At 37.7% G+C, this 21,903-nt stretch overlaps 1 protein-coding gene across 9 annotated transcripts in view; it reads left to right on the forward strand.

Moving 5' to 3' along the window:
• The window catches only part of mical2a (microtubule associated monooxygenase, calponin and LIM domain containing 2a), a 33,324-nt gene extending 11,655 nt beyond the window's left edge, over nucleotides 1–21,669 (forward strand). Inside the window, exons 2-24 of one of the 9 annotated variants that reach the window (XR_004338948.1) lie at nucleotides 3,727–3,934; nucleotides 4,524–4,640; nucleotides 5,647–5,748; nucleotides 7,616–7,771; nucleotides 8,243–8,343; nucleotides 8,791–9,048; nucleotides 9,782–9,897; nucleotides 9,997–10,123; nucleotides 10,189–10,279; nucleotides 10,702–10,849; nucleotides 12,599–12,798; nucleotides 13,165–13,271; nucleotides 14,095–14,163; nucleotides 14,255–14,389; nucleotides 14,700–14,804; nucleotides 15,248–15,514; nucleotides 17,167–17,274; nucleotides 17,856–18,036; nucleotides 18,128–18,204; nucleotides 18,295–18,385; nucleotides 19,979–20,039; nucleotides 21,174–21,264; nucleotides 21,300–21,669. Coding sequence is in view for 8 of the 9 variants with exons in the window: in XM_032560589.1 (XP_032416480.1) it covers nucleotides 3,727–3,934; nucleotides 4,524–4,640; nucleotides 5,647–5,748; nucleotides 7,616–7,771; nucleotides 8,243–8,343; nucleotides 8,791–9,048; nucleotides 9,782–9,897; nucleotides 9,997–10,123; nucleotides 10,189–10,279; nucleotides 10,702–10,849; nucleotides 12,599–12,798; nucleotides 13,165–13,271; nucleotides 14,095–14,163; nucleotides 14,255–14,389; nucleotides 14,700–14,804; nucleotides 15,248–15,514; nucleotides 17,167–17,274; nucleotides 17,856–18,036; nucleotides 18,128–18,204; nucleotides 18,295–18,693 (3,072 nt within the window). In the remaining variant the exon portion in view is untranslated. Of the gene's footprint in view, nucleotides 1–3,726; nucleotides 3,935–4,523; nucleotides 4,641–5,646; nucleotides 5,749–7,615; nucleotides 7,772–8,242; nucleotides 8,344–8,790; nucleotides 9,049–9,781; nucleotides 9,898–9,996; nucleotides 10,280–10,701; nucleotides 10,850–12,598; nucleotides 12,799–13,164; nucleotides 13,272–14,094; nucleotides 14,164–14,254; nucleotides 14,390–14,699; nucleotides 14,805–15,247; nucleotides 15,515–17,166; nucleotides 17,275–17,855; nucleotides 18,037–18,127; nucleotides 18,205–18,294; nucleotides 19,906–19,978 lie in introns of those variants that run through there. The other 8 variants (XM_032560593.1, XM_032560594.1, XM_032560589.1 and 5 more) reach the window with 8 other exon arrangements.
• Nucleotides 21,670–21,903: the final 234 nt, after the last annotated feature.

A 21,903-nucleotide genomic window follows, 5' to 3' on the forward strand; every position in this document is an offset into this window, starting at 1 on the left:
CCTTGTATCTTTTGTTCTTTCTCTTCTTGTCCACTTTATGTCCTTCTTTACTTCCCTCATTTCATTTTTATCATGTCTTGTGTCATATTTTTTCTCACTTTTCCTTTCTTCTTCCCTTGCTTCATACTGTCCTTTATCTTTGTTCCTTACGTCCTACTACCCTTCTTTCTTTCCTGTCCTTCCTTTCCTTGCTTCCTCCTATCTTACACTTACAAGATAGATTAAAAGTCTGTCCTCTTAATGAAGAAAATTTTCTACAATGGGATATGTGTAAACTGTGCAAAGGATATTTGTAGTGGTGTAGGGGAGGAGGCACAGAAAAGGTGATGAGAGAAAGTCGAAACCCAGACAAGTGTTCACCTGTCAGCTGTGCTCAGATTCAGCACAATTTTTATTGCACAGAGGAAGAGACAGCATCACTCAGCAACTCTGATTATTTGGCCCCAGTTAGACTCCGTTTGGCTACCTTTTTACTTTTCCTGAACGTTTGGAGCAGGGATGTGGTTATTATTGAAATGTTTTAAATTCTGCTTAGTTGTCTTTTAAGGCTCAGAATATCTTAGGCAACAACTTAAAAAAGACAGGTGCATTAGAGTTTCTTATTTTGTATTTCTGACTTGACAAAGAATTTTTTCTGAAATCACAGCAAAATGTTTTTGATTTTAATGAACTGCTTACATGTGCGTTGTGTTTTTACTGCTCACAAAGGCAGCTATCTCCTTTTACATCTTCTTCTTCAATTACTGGGTGAACAAATCCTTCAATTTTTCTGTCAGTTCTGTTCTCCGTCAGTGGCATATGTGATTTCACTCAGGGATTTTTCTTCATATTGCTGAGTCTTTTTTACAGGATGTGATGTCACAATTTTTACGGCCTAACACAGATGGTAGCAGAGGCCAAGCATCCATCTCGTTGAGTTTTACTGTGTACAACAAAATCTGTCTTTTCATATAAATCATGCTGCAAGTCAGCCTCAGTGCACTTCATCAGATCTCTAGGAGGCAGCTTGCTTTCAATAAAACTCATTGTGTCTAAACGTGATACAATCTTAAAGATATTTTTATTATTAGACACTCAGCTACTCTATGTCTCTTCAGACATACCTGACATGTTTTGAAGTGCTTCCATCTTCGTCAGAGGTGTCACAACTGTTATCAGATGTTAGCATAATTTACCAACAAAAGTCCTCTCTTGTGCCTAATGCCAGGTGACAATGCATGATTTGTCCATCTCCCAATGTACTCCGATTAACCTGACAGTTTGTTCACAGGTTGTCTGGCTGAGTTTGATGAATGTCAGGGTGAGGTTGTGGTGGGTGGAGAGGGGGGTCACAGGTGGAGACAGCTGAGAGGAAACCAGTGTCCTGACTCAGCAGATGTGGCACCAGAGTTCAGGGGAAAAAAAATCCCTGATTAGTGAGTGGAAAGTGTAAAAACAAACACTTCTGCTCATGGCTGATAGAGAAGTCAAAACAGTGACATGAGTTTAGAGAACAATGGGCGCTCTTTGAAAGTGGATTTGAGAAAGTTCCTTTATCGTCCGTCTATAAATGATGCTGTACCCCATCTGTTCACCGGTTGAACGTCAGCACACTAAGCACTGCTTTATGCAGGGAAATAACCGAAAGCTTAAACTTGTCAGGGCAGTGTGCACACCACCTGCCTCTGCGGTTCACATCTGACAGCCTCAGGCAGCTTATTACAAAGAATGAGAGAAGCAGGTCACAGATAGACACAAGGCCTTTGATTGTTGGTGCAGGAGAAGTATGCAATGCAGAACAGACTTTAATACAAGACAACAGCAAAAAATTAAAACACAAAAACACAGAAAAAAATAAAATATACTTCTGTAAGGTTGCCACAGTGTATTGGTTTATTACTTCTGTAAGTTTTATGAGAAACTATGGTGATAAATAACTATAAAATGCTCAACCTTCTTGTATGATTTAATTTAATTTTATGTCATATTCTTAGAATTTGACATAAATTCTAAGAATTTCACTTCTATATTAACTCTGAGCGATCTCTAATTGGGGATATTTAATATTAGAGTTACATTTAGTAAATATTCCTCATAATAGCACATGAATAGAATATTTGAAAAAATATACTTTATACATTAGTTGTCAAGGCATGTCTTAAAATCTCTAAAGAATATACAAAATGTTGCTTTTTCCAAAATTGCATTAATTTTTATGTTATTTTAGAAATGGCTTTAGTTTAAATTTTTCATTTAATGTTTCCTCTTTTTGTAATTTTCTCTTGTATTTCTTGTTTTTATTTATAGTTTCCTCATTTTTCTCTTCATTATGCTGTAGAATACGTGGAGTAACCTTGTGCTTGAATGGTGCTTTGGAAATAAACCTTTTTTTATGTATAGAACTTAGTATTGTTTCATAGCAGGATTGACAACCAATGATTGAAAGGAATTTCTTCTAACCTTCCTGAAGTCTATTTTGGAGAAGTATGGTTATGTTACTCTGATATTATAGGTCATTCGGAGTCATTTTGGTTTGGTCAGGGCTCATTATCTGTTATATTTCATAAGAGTCAGATGATCCCAAAAAGGCGTCTGAGCCATAACTTGCTGAAAAGCCTGTTGAAAAACATGTTAAAGTTAAAGAATGCAAACATCTTGATGATTATTTATCTCCAGAAAATATCAGTGCATGGCGTAGTTTTTCTAAAATGTATAAATGGTGACAGGATGGGACAAAATGAGCAATGTATCAGGTTGGGCTATGAAGTTGTAAATGGGACAAACAGATTTATTTATTTTTTTGTCATGTTTATGTTGTTTCTATGGTTGTTTTGCCGGTGTCTCACGTTTTAGCATGTTTTGTTATTGTAGTGAGCAGCAGGTAGGCAGATTGTCTCATGGGACTGATGCATGTGAAACCCTCTTATCATATTTATTGTTAATATTTTTGTAACTACATGTGATGCCAGGAGTCAAAGTTCTATCTACTGCGTCTATCTGTTGAATAACGGAATCTTTCTAAGAAAGGCAAATGAAAAGTAAATATATTCAGTCTTAATCTGTTGAAGTCTTTGAGACAGGAAACTGCTGAGCATTGCAGGAAAGCTTCGTCCTGGTTTAAATGTCAAAAATAATCATGCACCCCATCTCTGAACAGTTTTCTTCATAGAGTCTTGTAATGTCTTCAAACGGAAAGAAAAAGGAGGACTGTGCCAACACACATGCGTCACCTCGTTCATCTGTCATTATGGACGATGATGTAATGTTTCAACCACACATGCTCAGACAGACACTTAAACCTCAAACTGACTTCATGCATTTTCTTCGGTGAGCCTGTTTTGTGAATAACACCTGAATTATGTGTCTCTGGGCAGCTTACTAATAAATACATCACTCCAAGCATGTGCAAACTATTTTCTTTTTGTACATTGTAGCTTTGCCAATAATACAATCACACATACATCAGCAATCTTGTGCGGACTGGACTGATTATAGGAGTTTGTCTTACTTAACTGTTCCTGAATGAGACACTTTAAATCGTCTCAGCAGTGGAGCAGTAAAGTACAACTCCTTCTCATGATGAATGGAGCTGCATGATGCTCCAGAGCTCATTATAAACAATTGTAATGTCCTTCTCTGTTTCAACAAGCTTTCTGTTGATTCTATGACAAAGATGTTACCCTGATGCAGGTCATTTAACTGTGCTCTTTGTTTGTAATAACCAGCATATTGTGTCATTCCATTCAGTGCCTCATCATCGGAGGAGGCCCGTGTGGCTTGCGGACTGCAATCGAGCTTGCCTTGATGGGTGCTAAGGTGGTGGTGATTGAGAAGAGGGATTCTTTTTCAAGGCACAACGTGCTCCATCTTTGGCCCTACACCATCCATGACCTGCGGGGCCTCGGGGCCAAAAAGTTCTACGGAAAGTTCTGTGCTGGAGCCATCGACCACATCAGTGAGTAACAGACTTCACTGGAACAAAACCGGCCTTTTAAATCACTCCGCTCCTGTGATTCAACTGTTTTCTTGCATGATAAACTACAATATGATATATGGAGTTTATTTACCTCTAGGCTGATGATAAAAGAAACAGTAGTACAACAATAATTAGAAAGTTTGTTTTAATGTGAAGCCATCTTCACCTTCTGTGTTCCCCTTTTATTGCAAGTCCCTAAAACTTGAAATTTGGAGCCAATGCACTACTTGCGTCCTTTCTGTTACCTTTAACGGCTGTGAAAAAGTTAATTTCTTTCTTTAGATGTTGAAAAAACCCATAAAGAAAAACTTGAAAAACATTAAGGTTGCCATGTCTGAAGTTCAACTGCTTGGGAAACATTTGAAAAGCAAAGCCATCCTTATTGTTACTTAAACCCTCCTAAAGGATGAGTTCACTGACCTTGTTGAGTGAAGCATGCTCTCCTTTTTTCCGCCTATTTGGAGGCGCTGCTCAGCGTTCCAGACATATCACATGCAAGCAGAGTTTGCTTTCAACAGTTAGATGAAAGGCAAACATGAAAACATGGACGTGTGTCTGTCTCTGCCAGGCATTCAGCAGTTGCAGCTCATCCTCCTGAAGGTGGCTCTCATCGTTGCTGTGGAGTTTCACATCAATGTGGAGTTTATTAAGCTGCTGGAGCCTCCAGAAGATCAGCAAAACGAAGGTACTCAATCTCACCTCCACTTGGCTGTGGTATTCAAGCAAGAGGTTTAGATGGTGGAGAAATGAGGGGAATCTAAGCAGCTGGAATATGTCTAGCTTTTAGGAGGGTCAATTTGAGAAGTGTATCTTTTTTTTTAGACAGGTGGAGTTTAGCTTCCTGCAGGATCTTTGTTTACATTCCTTTGCTGCTTCTGGTGCACATTTAAGCTGGTTAAGCAGAAGGGAACATCTCGTCTGAGAGTATTTTATTTCCTTGACACTCACTAATAAACACGACACAAACATTGGCACATGTTTTGTTTTTATCATTTGCAGATCAAAACACCAAAGGTCATGTAATTTGCATCATCTTCCTGTAACTGATCTTTTTTCTGCTATTTATACTACTGCTCTGCAATACACTAACCAGTGACCTATTTTATTTTTTAGACAGAATATGTACAGTCTCATTTCAGGTTTAATAACATTTGAGCAAAGCGCAGTGGATACTTGACCCCCATCATCCCGCTCCGGCCTTCAACTTAGCACACGATAAGTCAGGAGGTGTCAGTTCAGTTTTCATATCGACGTGGCGATAACAACACCAGCTTTGGCTAAATTTAGAGCCTGACTTATCCCTCCTGCTCCACTGTGACTGACTTAGCTGTGCCCTTGACTCTGTGGATGGTATTTTCCACACACAAACTATTTCACAGCAAACTGGCAAGCAACACCTACTCTCATCTAACACATCTGCTGCTACATTTTGCCTTGTTTTAAATGGAGAAGTATATACACATTTAAGCCTTTAATTGTACAGTTATTACATTTTTTTCCCCGTCATGCCAGATTTGACAAATTTAATATAGTTTTAAAGTAACAACAAAGGCCGTTCAACAAGAACAGTCTAGATAAATGTGATGTTCCTCATGTTCTTCACATCACAAAGGGGGGATTAATTTGATTTGAAACTTGTATACATGTGCATGGATTTACCCAGCACTCCCAGTTGCTTTTTGTCTTTTCAGCGATTGGGTGGAGGGCCGCAATCCGACCTGCAGATCACCCGGTGGCTGGCTTTGAGTTTGATGTGGTGGTGGGGGCCGATGGGCGGAGAAACACTCTGGAAGGTGAGACGCAGGGAAACAAAAGGCCTGGACAGTTTAGGAAGCTGTGGTTGTGTTCCGCACTTTTAAACATGACAAGAGCTCGTTGATGGATGACTGGAACCTGGTGCCACTCCCAGATCCTCCAGTATTGAAATAGCTGACAAAGGGTAAAAACAATTTCAAAACAAGAATCGTCCAATTTACATCAGGAAAGATTATTAAAAGTAAATATGTTTATAGAAGTTGGACTTTGGTACTGGCCTGCAGTGACTACTGTTCTCAACCTCTGCCTCCCGGGTGATTGATGCACTTTTGGAGTAATTTTGATATAATGGTTCTCTCTGTAGTTTAGGCTTTGTGACTCTGTGAATCAATTACATTTAGAATATGGCCAGATGGTTTAGTTTATGTTTTTGACATTAATTAATTAAGAAATCAGCATTTGTCTTTACTCAGGTTAAAGACAAAGACAAATTCTGTCTGATATTATAATTTTTTTAATTGTCTGAAACACTGAAGCAGGCAAAAACGGAAAAAAAAAGTTCATTACAGCTCTGCATCTCAGTATTAAATCTTCTCCTTAAGAAGTTTTAATGGTCATAATGTAACTAAATATTCAGAATTCACTTCTTTGCACATAATTTAAACTCTATAAATATACATTCTGTATATTATACAGAAGTTTAAAGACTTTTTCTTATTACATTTTGCTGTCTAACATTTGAACTCTTTCCAATTCTTGTTCCTGAACATGGTACATGTTTATGCTTGAATAAATAAATAAAGTTTCAATTGGAAGACAACGAAGAAATGTCTGCAGTAAACAAACATCTCAACGTCATATTTTCAGAAAAAAGAGGGGGAAATGAGCAAAGTGGCTTAACTTGCAATAAAAACAAACATTCCTCCACAGATTTGTTTGTTCTGGACATAAAATGAGTGGAAAAAGTCAAATAAAAGCCTTTGTAAGAGCTTCAAATATCATTTATCGATATTGAGTTGGAGCTCTTCAAAAAGATTACAAGAAAATCTGGCTCCTTGGAGGCAAAACAGAAAACAATGAGGGATGATTCAAGACTTTAACATGCTATTGTGTATTTTTTCTTGCCTAAGATTAAACTCTTGCTCTCAGTTGTGCCTGGATGAAGTCATCTATCTCTCCCGCTGGGGACTGCTAAATATAAATTCAACCAAAGCTGATCCATTCATGATGGAGCAGTTCCAACTCTCTGCTGTTTTCAGTTTTTCTCTAAAAATGCTGTCATCGAACAACTAATTCGGATCAAATGCTTATTCCTTAAAAGGACTTTTTGAACCAGAATGAAATGTTTAGCTCATTTTGTAATCATGAAGAACCCGGAGGGGAAATTACTTTCTTAACTGCAGACCGCTTGCTTGTGTGCTGCTTTTGTGGCCTGCTTATGGTAACACAGTTAAATGCAATCAGACTTGTTCAGTGCTGCTGCCTTTGGGAAAGCACAGTCAAATGACATTTTGGGGACAATGCAGCACAGACTTGCATAAGTCTCTAACTTCGGTTAGTGTCCCATAAAGCATATTCCTGTTGTAAGCAGTAAATCTTTTAAGTTGTTGTAAAACAATAAATAAAGGTCTTATTTAAATACTTTTGTTTACTTTAGGCAATCATATTATTTACTACACGGAAGTTAATTTCACTTAACTCCATGTGCTCCTTACAGAATATGACCTCTGTTCCTTTACTAAAGTCCTTCTCCAAAAATAAATGCCCTGTCATTATGGTTTGAGGTTGGATTGCTTTTGGTTTAAACAGATGAGTTAATAGCCCTAATTTTTTTCTGGGACAACGAGCATTCCCAGTTAACCCTCTCTGCCTCTGTGTGTGTGGGTGTGTGTGTGTTTTTACCAGGTTTCAAAAGGAAAGAGTTCAGAGGTAAACTGGCAATCGCCATCACAGCCAACTTTATCAACAGGAACACAACTGCGGAGGCGAAAGTAGAGGAGATCAGCGGCGTGGCCTTCATTTTCAACCAGAAGTTCTTTCTTGACCTCAAAGAGGAGACAGGTAGGATATACAGAATATGAAATTTACAGATTAAATCGATATCATGACTTGATCTTGATGATGTCAGCAGTTGTCAAAATGTAACGTTTGTCTCTGGTTTCTCAGTTGTTGGCTCTAGGTTGTTTTTATGACTTCTTTTTGTGTTTTATAATGTAAAGCACTTTGAACTGCCTTGTTTCTGAAAGTGCTTTACAAATAAACTTGATTGATTAAATACTGCTTAGTACAAATTAAACACCTGGTCCAAACTGGGTTGATCAGTAGTGTAGATTTATTTTTAGCTTGTTTTGTGGTTTATTAGAAATGTATGGGATTCTGTAAATGGAAAATAATAAATAAAAACAACAAAAATAAAATTAGAATTATGAATGAACAACTTTGACTGATGAGTATATCCAATCATATGATAACAATTATCCTTCAAAAGGAATTTTTTTGTAAGAGTGTTAAGATGCTGTTATTTCTCTTCAGGCATTGATCTGGAGAACATTGTCTATTACAAGGACAACACACATTACTTTGTCATGACGGCAAAGAAACAGAGTCTGCTGGAGAAAAAAGTTGTCATCAATGTAAGTAAACCATGTTTTCTTCTGTATTAATTATGATGGTGTTGTATTTGTTTTCAAGCATCATAGAAACAGAATCAGAAAAACTGCTCTGTGGAGCTTCCTTCAGTAGCAGATTGTGGCCGTGATTGTGGCGTGTTCTGGTTGAATTTGCAAAGAGCAAACCTCTTTTCTTTAACAAGACAAAAGTCTGGGTGGTTTCCCCCTCCTACACTGATAGCTCACAGTAAACACAGGGAGAGGAGGATTGTTATCACCTGTGGTCCACATGGGCAACAACTGCACTGACTTTGGCATGCCTACCCAAAAGGTGTAATACAACATGTTAGTGGTTTTGAAACTGTAGCCTTTTGAAACCATGGTACACTTTGAATGTGGAAACCTTGTGTCTGACACAAAGCTAAGACTTCATTTTCTGGATTCTCCTCTTGTTCATTTCCATTTAAACAGGATTACATGGACACTCAGATGCTGCTGAGCAGCGAAAATGTCAACCAGGAAGCCCTTCTGAGCTACGCCCGAGAAGCTGCTGACTTTGGCACCAACTATCAACTTCCCACACTCGATTACGCCATGAATCACTGCGGGCAGCCAGATGTGGCCATGTTTGACTTCACAAGCATGTATGCGTCTGAGAACGCCGCTCTGGTCAGGGAGAGATCCGGACACCAACTGCTGGTGGCGCTAGTTGGTGACAGTCTGCTGGAGGTAAGGGAGGTCAAGGCAGACCAGACGCAGCAAAACAGGCTGACTTCAGATGCTGAGAGTTTGAGAAATGCATTAAATTATAAGTAATTGAGTCTGAAATTATCTCCACCAGATAAACTGGGGTGATGTCTCTAAAAATAGAGGGTGGGGTCTTTTATATGCCCGCCTGTGAGTGGTTTACCTATTTTTTTCACCTCAGTTAATCCTATTGTTGTCAGCAGATACATGTAGTTTTTTGTGCCACTTTTCAGATGTCACAGTTGCCTGCGGGAACATGTGCAGGAAGTCTGTCTGCTTTTACACGCAATGGTTATTAAAAAATGTCTGAGATATCTACTGTGTGAAGTCAGATCTATGGTATGTGACACTGAAAAGCAAAACATAGCAACTACTGGAGGAGTAAAAGCACATTTTTAAACTTCAGACAAGCTTGAAAACATAAAAATAAAAAGATTTTACTCTTCTCCTTTTTTCCCATATTAATGGTATCATAATCCATAATTTCCTCTGTGGTCATCAAATATGATTTATCCTCTTGAAACATCATTAACAAGTAACACCCAGTCATGTGTCCAGAGCATTTTTGTCTTGCATATTTTGGTACTCTAAATCAAGCCCTACTACTTCCCTACTACTTCTTGGAAATGTCAAAATGTCACTGAATGAACAAGTTTAAGTTGAAAAGTTGTTTTATCATCTTTATATAGTATTTGATGCATTTGCTTTGTTGCAGCCCTTCTGGCCAATGGGGACTGGTTGTGCCAGAGGTTTCCTGGCTGCCTTTGACACGGCCTGGATGGTAAAGAGCTGGGCTGATGGCCGGACGGTTCTGGAAGTTCTGGCAGAAAGGTACATGCACAGTCCGTCTGAAACTTTCTCATGGTGTTTTTGACTATTTCCAAGTTCACCTTTGCTTTACGAATACATTACTTTCTATGTATAATTTAGGGAGAGTATTTATCGACTTCTACCACAAACTACTCCTGAAAACATAGCCAAAAACTTTGACCAGTACACTATCGACCCTTCAACTCGATACCCCAACCTCAACTCCTCATGCGTTAGACCTCACCAAGTAAGCTCATTTTCTTCAACCTTAACTCTGGACATATTTTTACTTTGATGTGTCTTTTATTTCAGGTGCGTCACCTGTACGTCACTGGAGAGCTAAATTCCTGCTCCCTGGAGCGTGCTGCTACCATACGACGGCCTGTCAATCTCTACAGACGAGGTAAATGTAAGAGGAGTCAACAAACTGACAGCTGCTGACTCACCTCACTGATATTCAGGGCGGTGATTTTACTGATTGGACTGACTCTCTTTTAGAAGGATTCTATTAGGAATGTTGATAGCATTTCTCTCTCTTTGTTTTGCTCCTATTTAAACATAATTACATAATAATATGCATAAACTTTAGTCTAAGGAGTAATTACTTACAAATGGCAGACAAACACATATTACAATAGGTTTCTCATGATAAATAACACGTTCTTCACACTTCATGAACAATCAGCTTCCGACACATACACTCACCTCAGGATTCACTTCCTTATTTAAAAGCACTCTGTTCCTTTTGCCCTGGTATTACGTAATTTTCTGATCCGTGTCTCTCTAACATTTTTTTTTTTTCCTTTTTTGATATTTCTTCTACAGAGTCTGAGATCCGGCCATCGCGGCTCCTTTCCTGGTGCCAGAAACAGACCGAGGGCTACAGGAATGTCTCAATCACAGACCTGGCATCGTCTTGGAGAAGTGGCATCGCCCTGTGTGCCCTCATTCACAGATTTAAACCCCAGCTGATGTACGTAGCACCAGCTTTGGCTGCGGTTTTAGACTTTAAACCACTCATAAATTCGTATTGCACAGTTTGAAAAGCAGGCAAGCAATGATTTAACCATGTCTTTTACTTACACAGATGATAAAGCTAAGCATGTTAAATTTCAGTGAAAGTATCATGAGAAAGGCTTTGAAACCAAAGTGAGGAAATTGGAATTTATTGCTTCTAATATACAAATGTTAATCAAATTACAGTAGTGCCAATTCAAGATTTTCTAATGTCCTTATACTTGATTGGTAGAAGAAATGGTTGGTTTGGACGGGTCATTATTTTTTATTTGTGTGTTATCAGTATATTGGACTAGAGTTTAATACCTACAGATGTAAATACACAGCACTGAAAATTGTGTAGGAATTATGATAAAACAAAGGGTCAAAGAAGAGTAAGAAAATCATACAACATCAAGATGTTGCAAAATGCAGATTTTAACAATATTGTGTAGCTTAAATTCTGCTGCATGACCAGACCTGGCCTTAGTTTTTCTCAATTTATTCTAGATAAATTACCGAACCATTGCTGAACTAGTGCTAACATCAGAAAGGAAGGGTTTAATTTTAGGGTTCAGAGGATTCAGAAGAATCACAGTCTACGTGTTAAAGTACAAAACAAATCACAGTTTGTGGTATGTTGTTGCCAGAGGAGGTCGCAAAGCTTAAGCAAGACAAAAAAACAAAAAAAAACAAATACCTGATTATCTTTGAGGTTTCATTTGTTGCAAAGCTTACAAATTATGTGATCTTTTTTCTGCTCATTTAACTTTGCTTCCAAACTTTTGGCCTGTACAATATGAAGGTTTCTGTTTTTCTCTGATGAAAGTTTTGCTAGTTTTGTATTTTAAAAAATTAGAACAAAGCAAAAAACCTGCATGTTAAAAGTTCTTTCTGCTACTTTTTTGACAACTCCCTTTCTCAGTCTAATTCTGGAACTGAGGAGAAAACCAGCTCCTTTATAACAAAAAAAAAAAACTGTACCGGTGCGACTGTAGATTAGTGCATTTACAAACCTAAATATATCCATGCGACTCTTTAATTATTGCCTTCATTCCTTGGCACATGCAGTTGCAGTTTTTGGTGGACCTATAAATTTCCAGGAACTTCTGGCATTCGTCCCATTTTTGTTGGCCTATCTGCAGGCCTGTCAGCAGCACAGACGGCAGGGAGGGGAGCAGGTCCACGCTGAAAAGAAAAAGACTCATGTTTGTGTGTGTTGCTGCTAGGTTACTGCTCGCTTCTTTACATTTCTCCTCCTGCCGTCTACACACCATATTTGCATAAAACACATCAGAGCCTCTTTTTTGTTTCTGTCACTGGTCATTTTTTGCAGCTTTAAACTTCTTATAAGACTGTAGGTTTAAGTAAAAAATATGCTTCTGTGTTAAACAAAGCCATTGTGCTCGCACTGACTCCCCATGTTAGCGTTATCTTACCCTCACTCAGCGGTAGTCACCTGACGGGCAGAAATGAAGGATTTGCCAGCAAATAATTCCTTCAAAGAGTCTCTATTTCTGCTGCCACATTCCTGTCTGGTTATTCCTGGATGGACAAATGGATATTTAGGTCATAGGTAAATGGGTTACTGAAGGGACTGAGGGGCAAATGAGAACCAAGAGTAGCAGGAAGATTTTATGACAAAAGTTAAACTGTCTTATCTAAATGTTCAGTTTCTGTGTCATCAAGTATTTTAGCTTAATTTATTGTTTCTCCTTGTTATCAGAGACTTTGACTCTTTAAATGAGGAAGACCACACTGCAAACCTCCAGCAAGCTTTTGACATCAGCGATCGGGAATTCGGGATTCGCCCATTCACTTCTGCATTGGACCTGAGCGCTGGTGATGAACTGGACAAAACCAGGATGATTGCTTACCTGTCGAAGTTCTACGAGCTTTTCCGTGGGACTCCTCTACCTTCGTTGGGTACGTGGTTCTGTTTTAGTTAGAATGCCCTGAAGTTTACATTCTTTTCACTGTTTTCTTTGTTTCTGTTCCCTAGTTTCTTCATTTAAAAAAGAAAATACATTTTACAGACATTTTATAGATGTTTTGCAGTTCTGCCCTTTTAAGGTGTAGTGGCTTGAGAAGAATGTCATTGTTTAGTGCAACTATGCAGTCAAGTACTCTGTGATTCTTGATTGCATGCATGTTTCAACAAAAGTGCTCTTTAAAGTAAAACATTTCTCTACACAAATACTGGCTCTCGAGACACATCCTATTGCTTCATTCAATATGCTTTGCAAAGGGAAAGCTTTTCTGATTTACTTCATTGTGTTTCTTGCTACACAGCAGATTCCAGAAGAGTGGATGAAAACAATGAAGAATATCCCTCAGAGGAAGTCAAAGCTAATAATAATGATCTCAATCTTGCACTGACAAGGAAGCGGGTACCAAAGGTAACAGAGATGTTTAATCTGCTGTACTAAAAATAACTTTAGTTATGCTAATTTCTACTTTTTGTAACTTTTTGACATATAGATTTGTTTTATTCAGTGGTTCAGTTGCATTTAAACTTATCATTTGTGCCTGTTTTACACTCGTTGGTTGATCCACTAAAGAAGAAAACCCTCAGAAAGGTCGTTCTGCGTCTCAAACTGCATGCGGCGAAGCAAATAGTTGGTTTCTGCACATATTTAAATGAGATATTGTAGATGCATCTGAGGGAAACATTGACGTATATTTTTAGAAATTACTTTCAGAGCAATAACAACCAATTCTCAATTAAGTTAATGTCATATATTTACTTTGAAGCAGTTGATTATGATTTCAATGCAGAAGAGAAAACTGCTTTGTATGTTAAAAAGAAGACATGCATGTTAGAAAAGGCTTTCAGAGATAAGTAAATGCCACTGGTTGAAATAATTCAGGTAATCCATCTTGTCAGGAACATTTTAGATATTGTAAAATTCTAAAATGAACCTTCGTAATTATAAGGTTCATTATGTGTGAACCTTATAATTACGAAACGTTACAACAGCAAGAGCTTAATGCAAGTGCTGTCAAAAGACTGCATATTTTTTACTCCAGCAACAAATCACAATTCAGTACTGTACAGATTTGTTTTGTTTTGGTGAAACAATAGAGGGGGTAAATAATTACTGTGTCTTAAATGTGTTCATGCACATTAAAAAGCATCTGCTGCGTTTGCTCAGTGCTTTTTGCTTTGTGAATGAGGCACTGCAGAAGGGTGTCATTTTTTCTGTTGTGCTCCGTTTTCAGGATGAGAAGAAGTCAGACGGTACAGACTCTATTTACAAAAGGAGGCGAAGATTCTTCTATCTGGAGGAGGTTTGTTAACACAATGTTTGGTGTATACGTAAGTGCACATGCACTTTGTTATTTTACTGTATTTTTGAGTGTTTTTTCTGCTCTTCTTCAGGCCACTAACATGCGTAGTAATGGCTCATCAGTCCAACACGAACGGGAGCCCAAAGAAAACAAAGTTCGCTCAATGGCTTCGCAGCTACAGGCCAAGTTTGAAAGCAAGAACAGCTACACGTTTCAAAAAACACAGGTAAAACACCCCAACATGTCTGATGTGGCCCAATGTTTTTGCTGTTGTGTGACTAATTTAAGTATTCAAGAATACACAGTTTTAAAATTCATTCTAGGGAATCTGATCATTTGATATATATCTTCAAGTGTTTTACACATTTAAGGTTATTTTCTCATTTTGAACTCAGTTGCTTAATTGCAAAATCTTAAACTGTGCTCTGTTGTTTAAGTGTTAAAACTCTTATTTCTAGCATGACTCTTTTCCTCTTTTTTTCTTTCCTGTACTTTTTCACTAACACTTCTCCAATCCTCCTTTAAACCCCATGCAGTCAGACTGTGAGACAGTCTTGGTGCTCCCTAATCTTAATCAGATTGAGCTTCGGCCTGTTGGGACCAGGTCTCCAGTCCCACCTAAGCCTTCTTCTATGACACAGGTACATTCAGGTGGCACAACAGGCCCAAAAAAGTCTATGACATTTTTGATTATGTTCACTCATCAGTACATAAAATCAGATATTTAGATTGATCTATTTGGATTTTTTTTGTGATTGGAGAATAATCCCAAACAGAAAACAAAGATTTAATCAATTGTGGATTTTTGTCAGGTCAAAGGTTTCCACAATCAGGAAAAAATGTCCTGAAATACACCTCAAGGACAGCAGTATATGTTTCCACAATTAAAACATTGGCAATTCATATTGATTTCTGATCAGATTTTTTTTTAGATACAAAATCTAGAAAATGTCTCAATTTCAATACATTTTTTGTCACCGTAGAGAACCACCTGCATGCTTTTTTTAAAAAAAAATAATCTACACACTCAGAGTAATTTTAGATGTGGATTTATAGGAGCTTCTATGTGTATTATACCTTTCAGTTTGAAAAAAGTATCAGAAAAGCGGCTGAACAGTTAGCCAACCTTCCTCCAAAGACTCTGCCAAAACCCCAGCTCCGTCCTCAGCCCCAGCATCCATTTTTAGTCGTGAAGCTCAGACATGTTGATCAAACTCTCACTGAGACGAAGCCCCAGCCTGAGCGTGAGAGTCCTGAGCCCCCCGCATCTCCTCCGTCCTGCCGCTCTGCTATCTGTTTCATGACAAGAGTTCTGCATCGCCTCAGAGAGGTGGACGAACACGTATCTGAGGTGAACACTTTCCCCTGCTTTGCCTGTCTGTTTTCTTCTTACATTGCTGCATGCTCCGACTCCCAAAAAGGCCCCAGAGTGAATGATGATTGTATATCATGTTCCCATTATACATTTTGGCTTGTGTAACATGCAGTCAGATGAAGTCAGCCCCCAATTATCCTGCTTTCCAGAAATGCAGAGTAGGCCAACAAACTTGGCTCGAGTTTATTTTACTGTTACAGTTACAACAGCCAAATGCTTCTCATGTAAGCACATGTTAGCAGATTTTGAGTCATTACGTCTGTTTGCCTCTGTCAGTGCGATTTGTACCAGTGGAACCAGCATTTCTCCATTTGCTTTCACTAAAATATTTGTGCAACCATTCCTCAAAGGAAGAAAGCCAAGAAATCATTCCGTTTAAAAAATATGCAATGTTTTTTGTTTTTTTTTACTATTTGCTCCCTTTTTCAAATGTTATTGTAATGACTTTTTGCACACATTAAGAAATCACCTATTAAAATATACATTTTTCCATTCAATGCATTGGTGATGTGCTAAGAGATAACTTTCGATCTTTTATCTGTTTTCAGTTGATGGATGCAGTATTTTTTTCTCATCTTTTCTATTTAAACTTGTTTATCTGCTTTGTTAGAACATTATACTAGTAATAACTTTAGTGCACATTGGGTTTATGAAAGCACAACAGTTTCATTATTGAAAAGATCATTATCAGTAACTCCATCACAAAGTGAAACACATTTTATGGATTAATGGATTTTCCAAGCATTTACTTCTGTTAATTGTGATGATTTTCTGCTTACAAATAGTGAAAACACAACATTTAAGATTAGAACACATTATAATGTAATAAATATAAACTTTGTATTCATGTTGAACATTACTCTGAAACTCTAGTTCTTGTTCCAAGCTTCAAAGTTGGCAACAGAGCTCTATGTGATATCCATGCCTTGCTTAGCGCAGTGCCTGAAAGCAGTTATTAAAATAAAATTAAGACATGATTGGTAAGAGATGCATGAGGAAATGTCACCTTAAACAAACGAGAGAAATATACATCAATTGCCTGTTCTGTGGGGGCCACAATTCAACCACAAATTGAATTGTGGTTGTGAGCCACATAAAATGATGGGACACTTTTTGGACACCCAAAGCATAATAACACAGCAGTTTCTTAGCTCACAATACAGCGACAGACATAATAAAAAGTTATATGTGAAAGTCTAGATGTCTTATATCTAGTCTGGTATGAAAGTAAATCATATAAATATTTTCAATCAGAGTTGTTTTAAATAACCAAAACCAGTTGAATGGAAGGTTCATCTGACTATTAGCTTTCCGCCTCTCTGATTTATATCTTTTTCATCCAATCCAGTTTTAGGAAACGTAACGATTCCTAAAACAGAACATTACAGAACTCAGAGGAACTGCTCCTCTGAGTTATAACTTTAACTCAACCAATGTGATCTGCTGTAGCCAATATTTGTGTGAGGTCTAAAATTAAAGTAATCAATATGTTGCTGAATGCAGAGTAGCTATTGTTTTCTTCTTGATAATATACACTCTTCAGGGCCACACAGGTGTTTGGAGTAAGTAGTCTAGTTTGTTTGTGGGTGAATGTGAAAACTGTTGATTTTCCCTTTGTTATCTTGTAGAAAAAAGCTCAAACACAACAAGTTAGGGAGTTTCAGACAAAGAGCATAAAGGAAAAAGCTGTTCACCTTAGTGGACTGTTCTCAGGAGACAGTCCTGACGTTCTCAAGGTGACTATCGTAAATTGTGTGAAGTCACGCTTGTTTTGAACACCAGCATGCATTTGTATGTTTTCTCACTTATGAATTAATTTCATTCACTCATATATATTTCCACGCAGTGTGTGTTCACAATGTTTACATTCCTAATACAATATCAAAAAAGTCATATAATCTTGAGATAAGCAGTGTTGAATAAATGCATGTTTAAATAGAAGTATTGGTGTGTCTGCATGACTGCTATTTTATAATTTTCATATAAAAATGACATGCAAAAATCCTGCTTTTCTTTGAGAGCTTGTTTTAAGTGCTCTTCCAGCTCCCCCTGTTTTTAATTACAAGCAGCCCTCAGAGGAGAAGCGTGTGGTGGCACTTTGTGGGTTTTTCTGCTCCACCCAAACAGCCCTGTTTAACTGAACAGCCAGATGTTGGAGAGAAGCACCACCATCAGCTACAATCCCGAAATTCATATCAGCATCAGATCTGAACCCTGCAGAGCCACGGAGCATCCTCTGACGGCCGACCTCTCTTCTTTTAACATGTATGTTAGTGGCTCAAATAATGTGAAATAATTGCTTACTTCTGTTTCCCAGGGAAGTTCGATAAGAAGAACGTTTTCCCAGTCGGCTGACAAGTGCTACTCTTGCTCCAAGCGTGTTTACATGGTTGAGCGGGTCTGTGCCGAGGGGTTCTATTTCCACCGGGAATGTTTCCGGTGTTCCACCTGCAACTGCTCCCTCCCACAGGGAGCACATGCATTCAACTCAGAAGAAGGTACCTGTCTTTGTGTATTTGTTTTTTAATGTTGATCATGACCAACTTTCTTTAACCGTCTTTCTACATTTTTCATTTTTTACTTTTGCAGGGAAACTCTACTGCAAACTTCATTTTCATCAGCGCAACAATGGGACAAATCTGCGAAGGACTTTTTCTCTACCTCCAGTGAGTACAACGTTAATCAATTTTTATTTCATTTTTTTAACATTAGCATGATAAAATGACCCAACATCTCTGTATGTCGTCCCCGCTCAGAATCGGAATAGAGCTCAGGATCGAATTGCTGCAGACGGAGAGAGCTCCCAGTCCAGCAGTTCGGCAGAACTGGAGAGCCCGCCTGCGGCAGGTACCTGCACTTCGTTCATGAAGAAAAAGCTGAGCTGGTCGCTGAGTGTGACGCGCGCTGTCTGTAACGCCCCCTGGCATCTGTCTCAACGCGCTCACAGCGCAGCACAGGCCCTCGTCGGCCACCTGAGAGACAACGCCCATGACTACACGTTACTGTATGAGCTACTGAGCATGAGCTTACCCCTGTTGTTTGTTTTACAAGAGGTTCTGCTGCAGATGCACACTGAGACTGTTCCTGATGAGCCGAGCAGCTTGCAACCTGTATTGCTTTGGCTGCAAGAGCAGGTCGGGCACAGGCTCATCTAGTTTCTCAACGGGCAAAAAACTGTTTTAATTTTGAACATTTCTCCATTTTACCACTAAATTAGTGGACACTGATTGAATTGCTATCATTACTTGTACATGCATGGAAGCAGGATTTTGATGTTTACTCATTTGTAAAAGCATTGGATGCATTTGTGCATCAGCCAAAGAAGAGAAAACCGATCAGTTAAGACTTGAGCAAATGCATTAAATGGCTTGAAATCAGAATCAGTAGATTGTAGTCATTAGACTGATTTAGTCTAATCACCGTTACTGTAGATTTGCCCTAGTTAATTGCTGTTTCTGAAGTCCTATGAGTCTTGTGGTTAGAGATATGACTCATGAACTCTATGCACTTTATTTTGGAGAATTGTTTTGTCCACGTAGCGATAAACTGTCACCTTGGACAAAAAGTCTGCTCTCATGTTAGCAACCATCACAGCTTTATTCTTAATAAATGTATTATTTCAAGATGCTGGCAGAGCTGCTTTTTACTGACACTGTGGTAATTCTCTGTTTGATTTTATGAATTGTTTTCATTCATTTTTTTTAGTTTTCATAGTTTCACCAAAGAGTCTACCACTGTCATTAACTTTGGGGAGTGTTTTGCTTTATTTTGCTGCCATCTACTGGTGCCTCAGAAGATGGCAACCGGACAAGTTTTTCACCTATTTTATGTTATTTTATTTTTGATTACCATTTTTAACGCCCCCATGTGGCTAATATGGTCAGATTTACTTTAATCTGAATGCATGCTGTAAAGTGTTTGAATGTGTTTGCCATTTTTTTCAAAGCATGTTGTTAGATAATCAACTGCGAACCTCTCAGACTGGAACCAACCAGCTGCTTCCTATAAAAAGTACGCAGTCTATTGATGCTCACAGAGCACTTTAGATTTAGTTTCACACGCAGAGATTTATTTGAAAATCATTGCTGACATGCAATGCATCTTCTAAAGTGTTTACAGCATGGTAAAACTTTATGTTTCGCTATGAGCTTTATAATATTTTGAATCTGCAACTGAATGTCTTGTTTACTGTTCAAGAGGAAAACATCAGTGTTTCAAAATGCCAAAGGACTTTTGTAAGCAGACAAACTGGACTTGTATGAAATATAATTTATACATCTTTATCGCAAATGAATCTGTACGTATCTGTATTGGCTCATTGTGAAAGTTGATATCATGTTTGCATAAACGTAAAATTCTTGTGTGCATTCAGGTGTTTTATTGTTGTCCTTATTTCGATGTCAGTGTTTCAACTCATGTTTCTTTCCTTTTATCACTCAGTTGACGACTTTTATGAAGCATTTGAAGCACACGGATGGTTAGGAGAAATTACATTTTGAAGGTGATTCCCTGCATGACCACATGGTTTGTGCTGTGAACACTTCATTGCCGCAGTGTCTAATATGAGTGACAAACTGTGAAGTTTGGTTTATCTAAAATCGTGTCTGATGTGTGGCTTCTGTGTTTCCAGTGTTTTATCAGTCCTTGATTTGTCTTAGAAAGCTGCTTATGCTAACTTAGCATGACTTGAGACTTTGACGCTCACAAGGTGTGACTTGTTCTAAACCAGAGTTTCTCACACCTTTTATAATTACTGTCCAGTTCCAAGTAACACCGCCATTCTCTTCACTTTGAGAAGTTTCTAATAATGCAACAATGTAAACAAATGACTATGACTTATTTTTCCCCATTCTCTTCACTTTGAGAAGTTTCTAATAATGCAACAATGTAAACAAATGACTATGACTACTACCATTTTAATTGTTTGCAATTACCCTCCAAAAACTGATACCAAAATTTAAAGCTGGAGAATTCAACTGAAGAACCTTCTCCAGTCAGAATTTCAAATTGGGAAACTGAGGTGTTCCTCACTAACCCTAAACGTTTGTTTTTCTGCTGTTCGGTTGGTTTGTTTCTCATTAAGTCAGTGGCAAACCCCCTAGCAATGTTCGTGACTATATATTCCTTTGCTGCTTGCTAACTATCTTGAATATTATAGAAACAACACTATTTTTTATTGTATTTATTTTTAAAATCAAAATATTCAGTGATCACTACCAACTCATTACAAGTCAAGAATCTTTGTTCTTCACACTGACTTGATGATTTAGGGCAAAAGCACCAAATGGTGGAACAATAAAATTCATGACACATAATTTTCCCCCAGTTATTTAAATGACTTATCTACATCTAATGGTTGTCAAATATAGCAATTCATAAACATATATATTCATCTTTGTAAGACCTCAACTAATAATTGACCATTTAATTCTAAAAGCTGCAATGTAATTGACACAGGATTTCACTCTGAGGAAGAGTGAAAGTTTATAAAATTACTTTTTTTATGTTTTAATAAAACTTTCTAAAAAAAATACAATTCTTTCTGTATATATTTAGTTTACAAAATAAAACAAAACATTTAACAGTGTACATTCTCTGTTGAATTATGTATATATTTTTTGCCTCCTACATTTAGAAGCTGCCGAAGAAGAGATGTGTATCTTGTGGCTCCCAGGACTGCAAGTTACAGCTTGAGCTTCATTATTTCTCATTGCTGATAATTTGGTTTTATAGCAATGTTATACTGTCTGTAAGTAATCTGTTCATGAGCTCATCATCATTGTATGGATGTTTTTGTTGGCCTAGTATTGTACATCACATGGTGGCTCTTTTTATCAGATAACATTATATTTAACAGCTTAGGCTGTTATATATATTTTTCTTGACCAAAATTAATACGACAACTCTTCATCCATCAATGAAAAAAAACAAATCAATGTCAAAAATCTTGTGCTCTCTGGGTTCCTCGCTTGCAGTCACTTGGTCTGTCAAATTTATACCAAACTCTGAACATTATGAGCATAAAAATAAGGACAATGTGTGGTTAGAGAAGCTGTATCAGTGAGACAAGTAAAAACTGGATAATAAAAGCTATGATATTCTAAGTTTTTGTCTCTTTTTAAAAAAAGAAAAAAAAATACCCCAACTTAAAATCAAAATCCACTTATGTTTTGAACACTGTTCAGAAATGCACAAAAAGCTCCAGGGGTTGAAACTCCACTGACTTTCCACAGCATATAAAGATACTTTTGTATCGTTCGTAGAAAAAAAGTCCTTGACTTTGAGAAGAGATGATTTGCTATATGAGTGAGAGTTTTGTTAATTAATTTTTTCGCAACAAGAAAAAGGAATTCTTCAAAATTGGA

Source organism: Xiphophorus hellerii, chromosome 4 (genome assembly GCF_003331165.1).
Source record: "Xiphophorus hellerii strain 12219 chromosome 4, Xiphophorus_hellerii-4.1, whole genome shotgun sequence".
NCBI classification, from domain to species: Eukaryota; Metazoa; Chordata; class Actinopteri; order Cyprinodontiformes; family Poeciliidae; genus Xiphophorus; species Xiphophorus hellerii.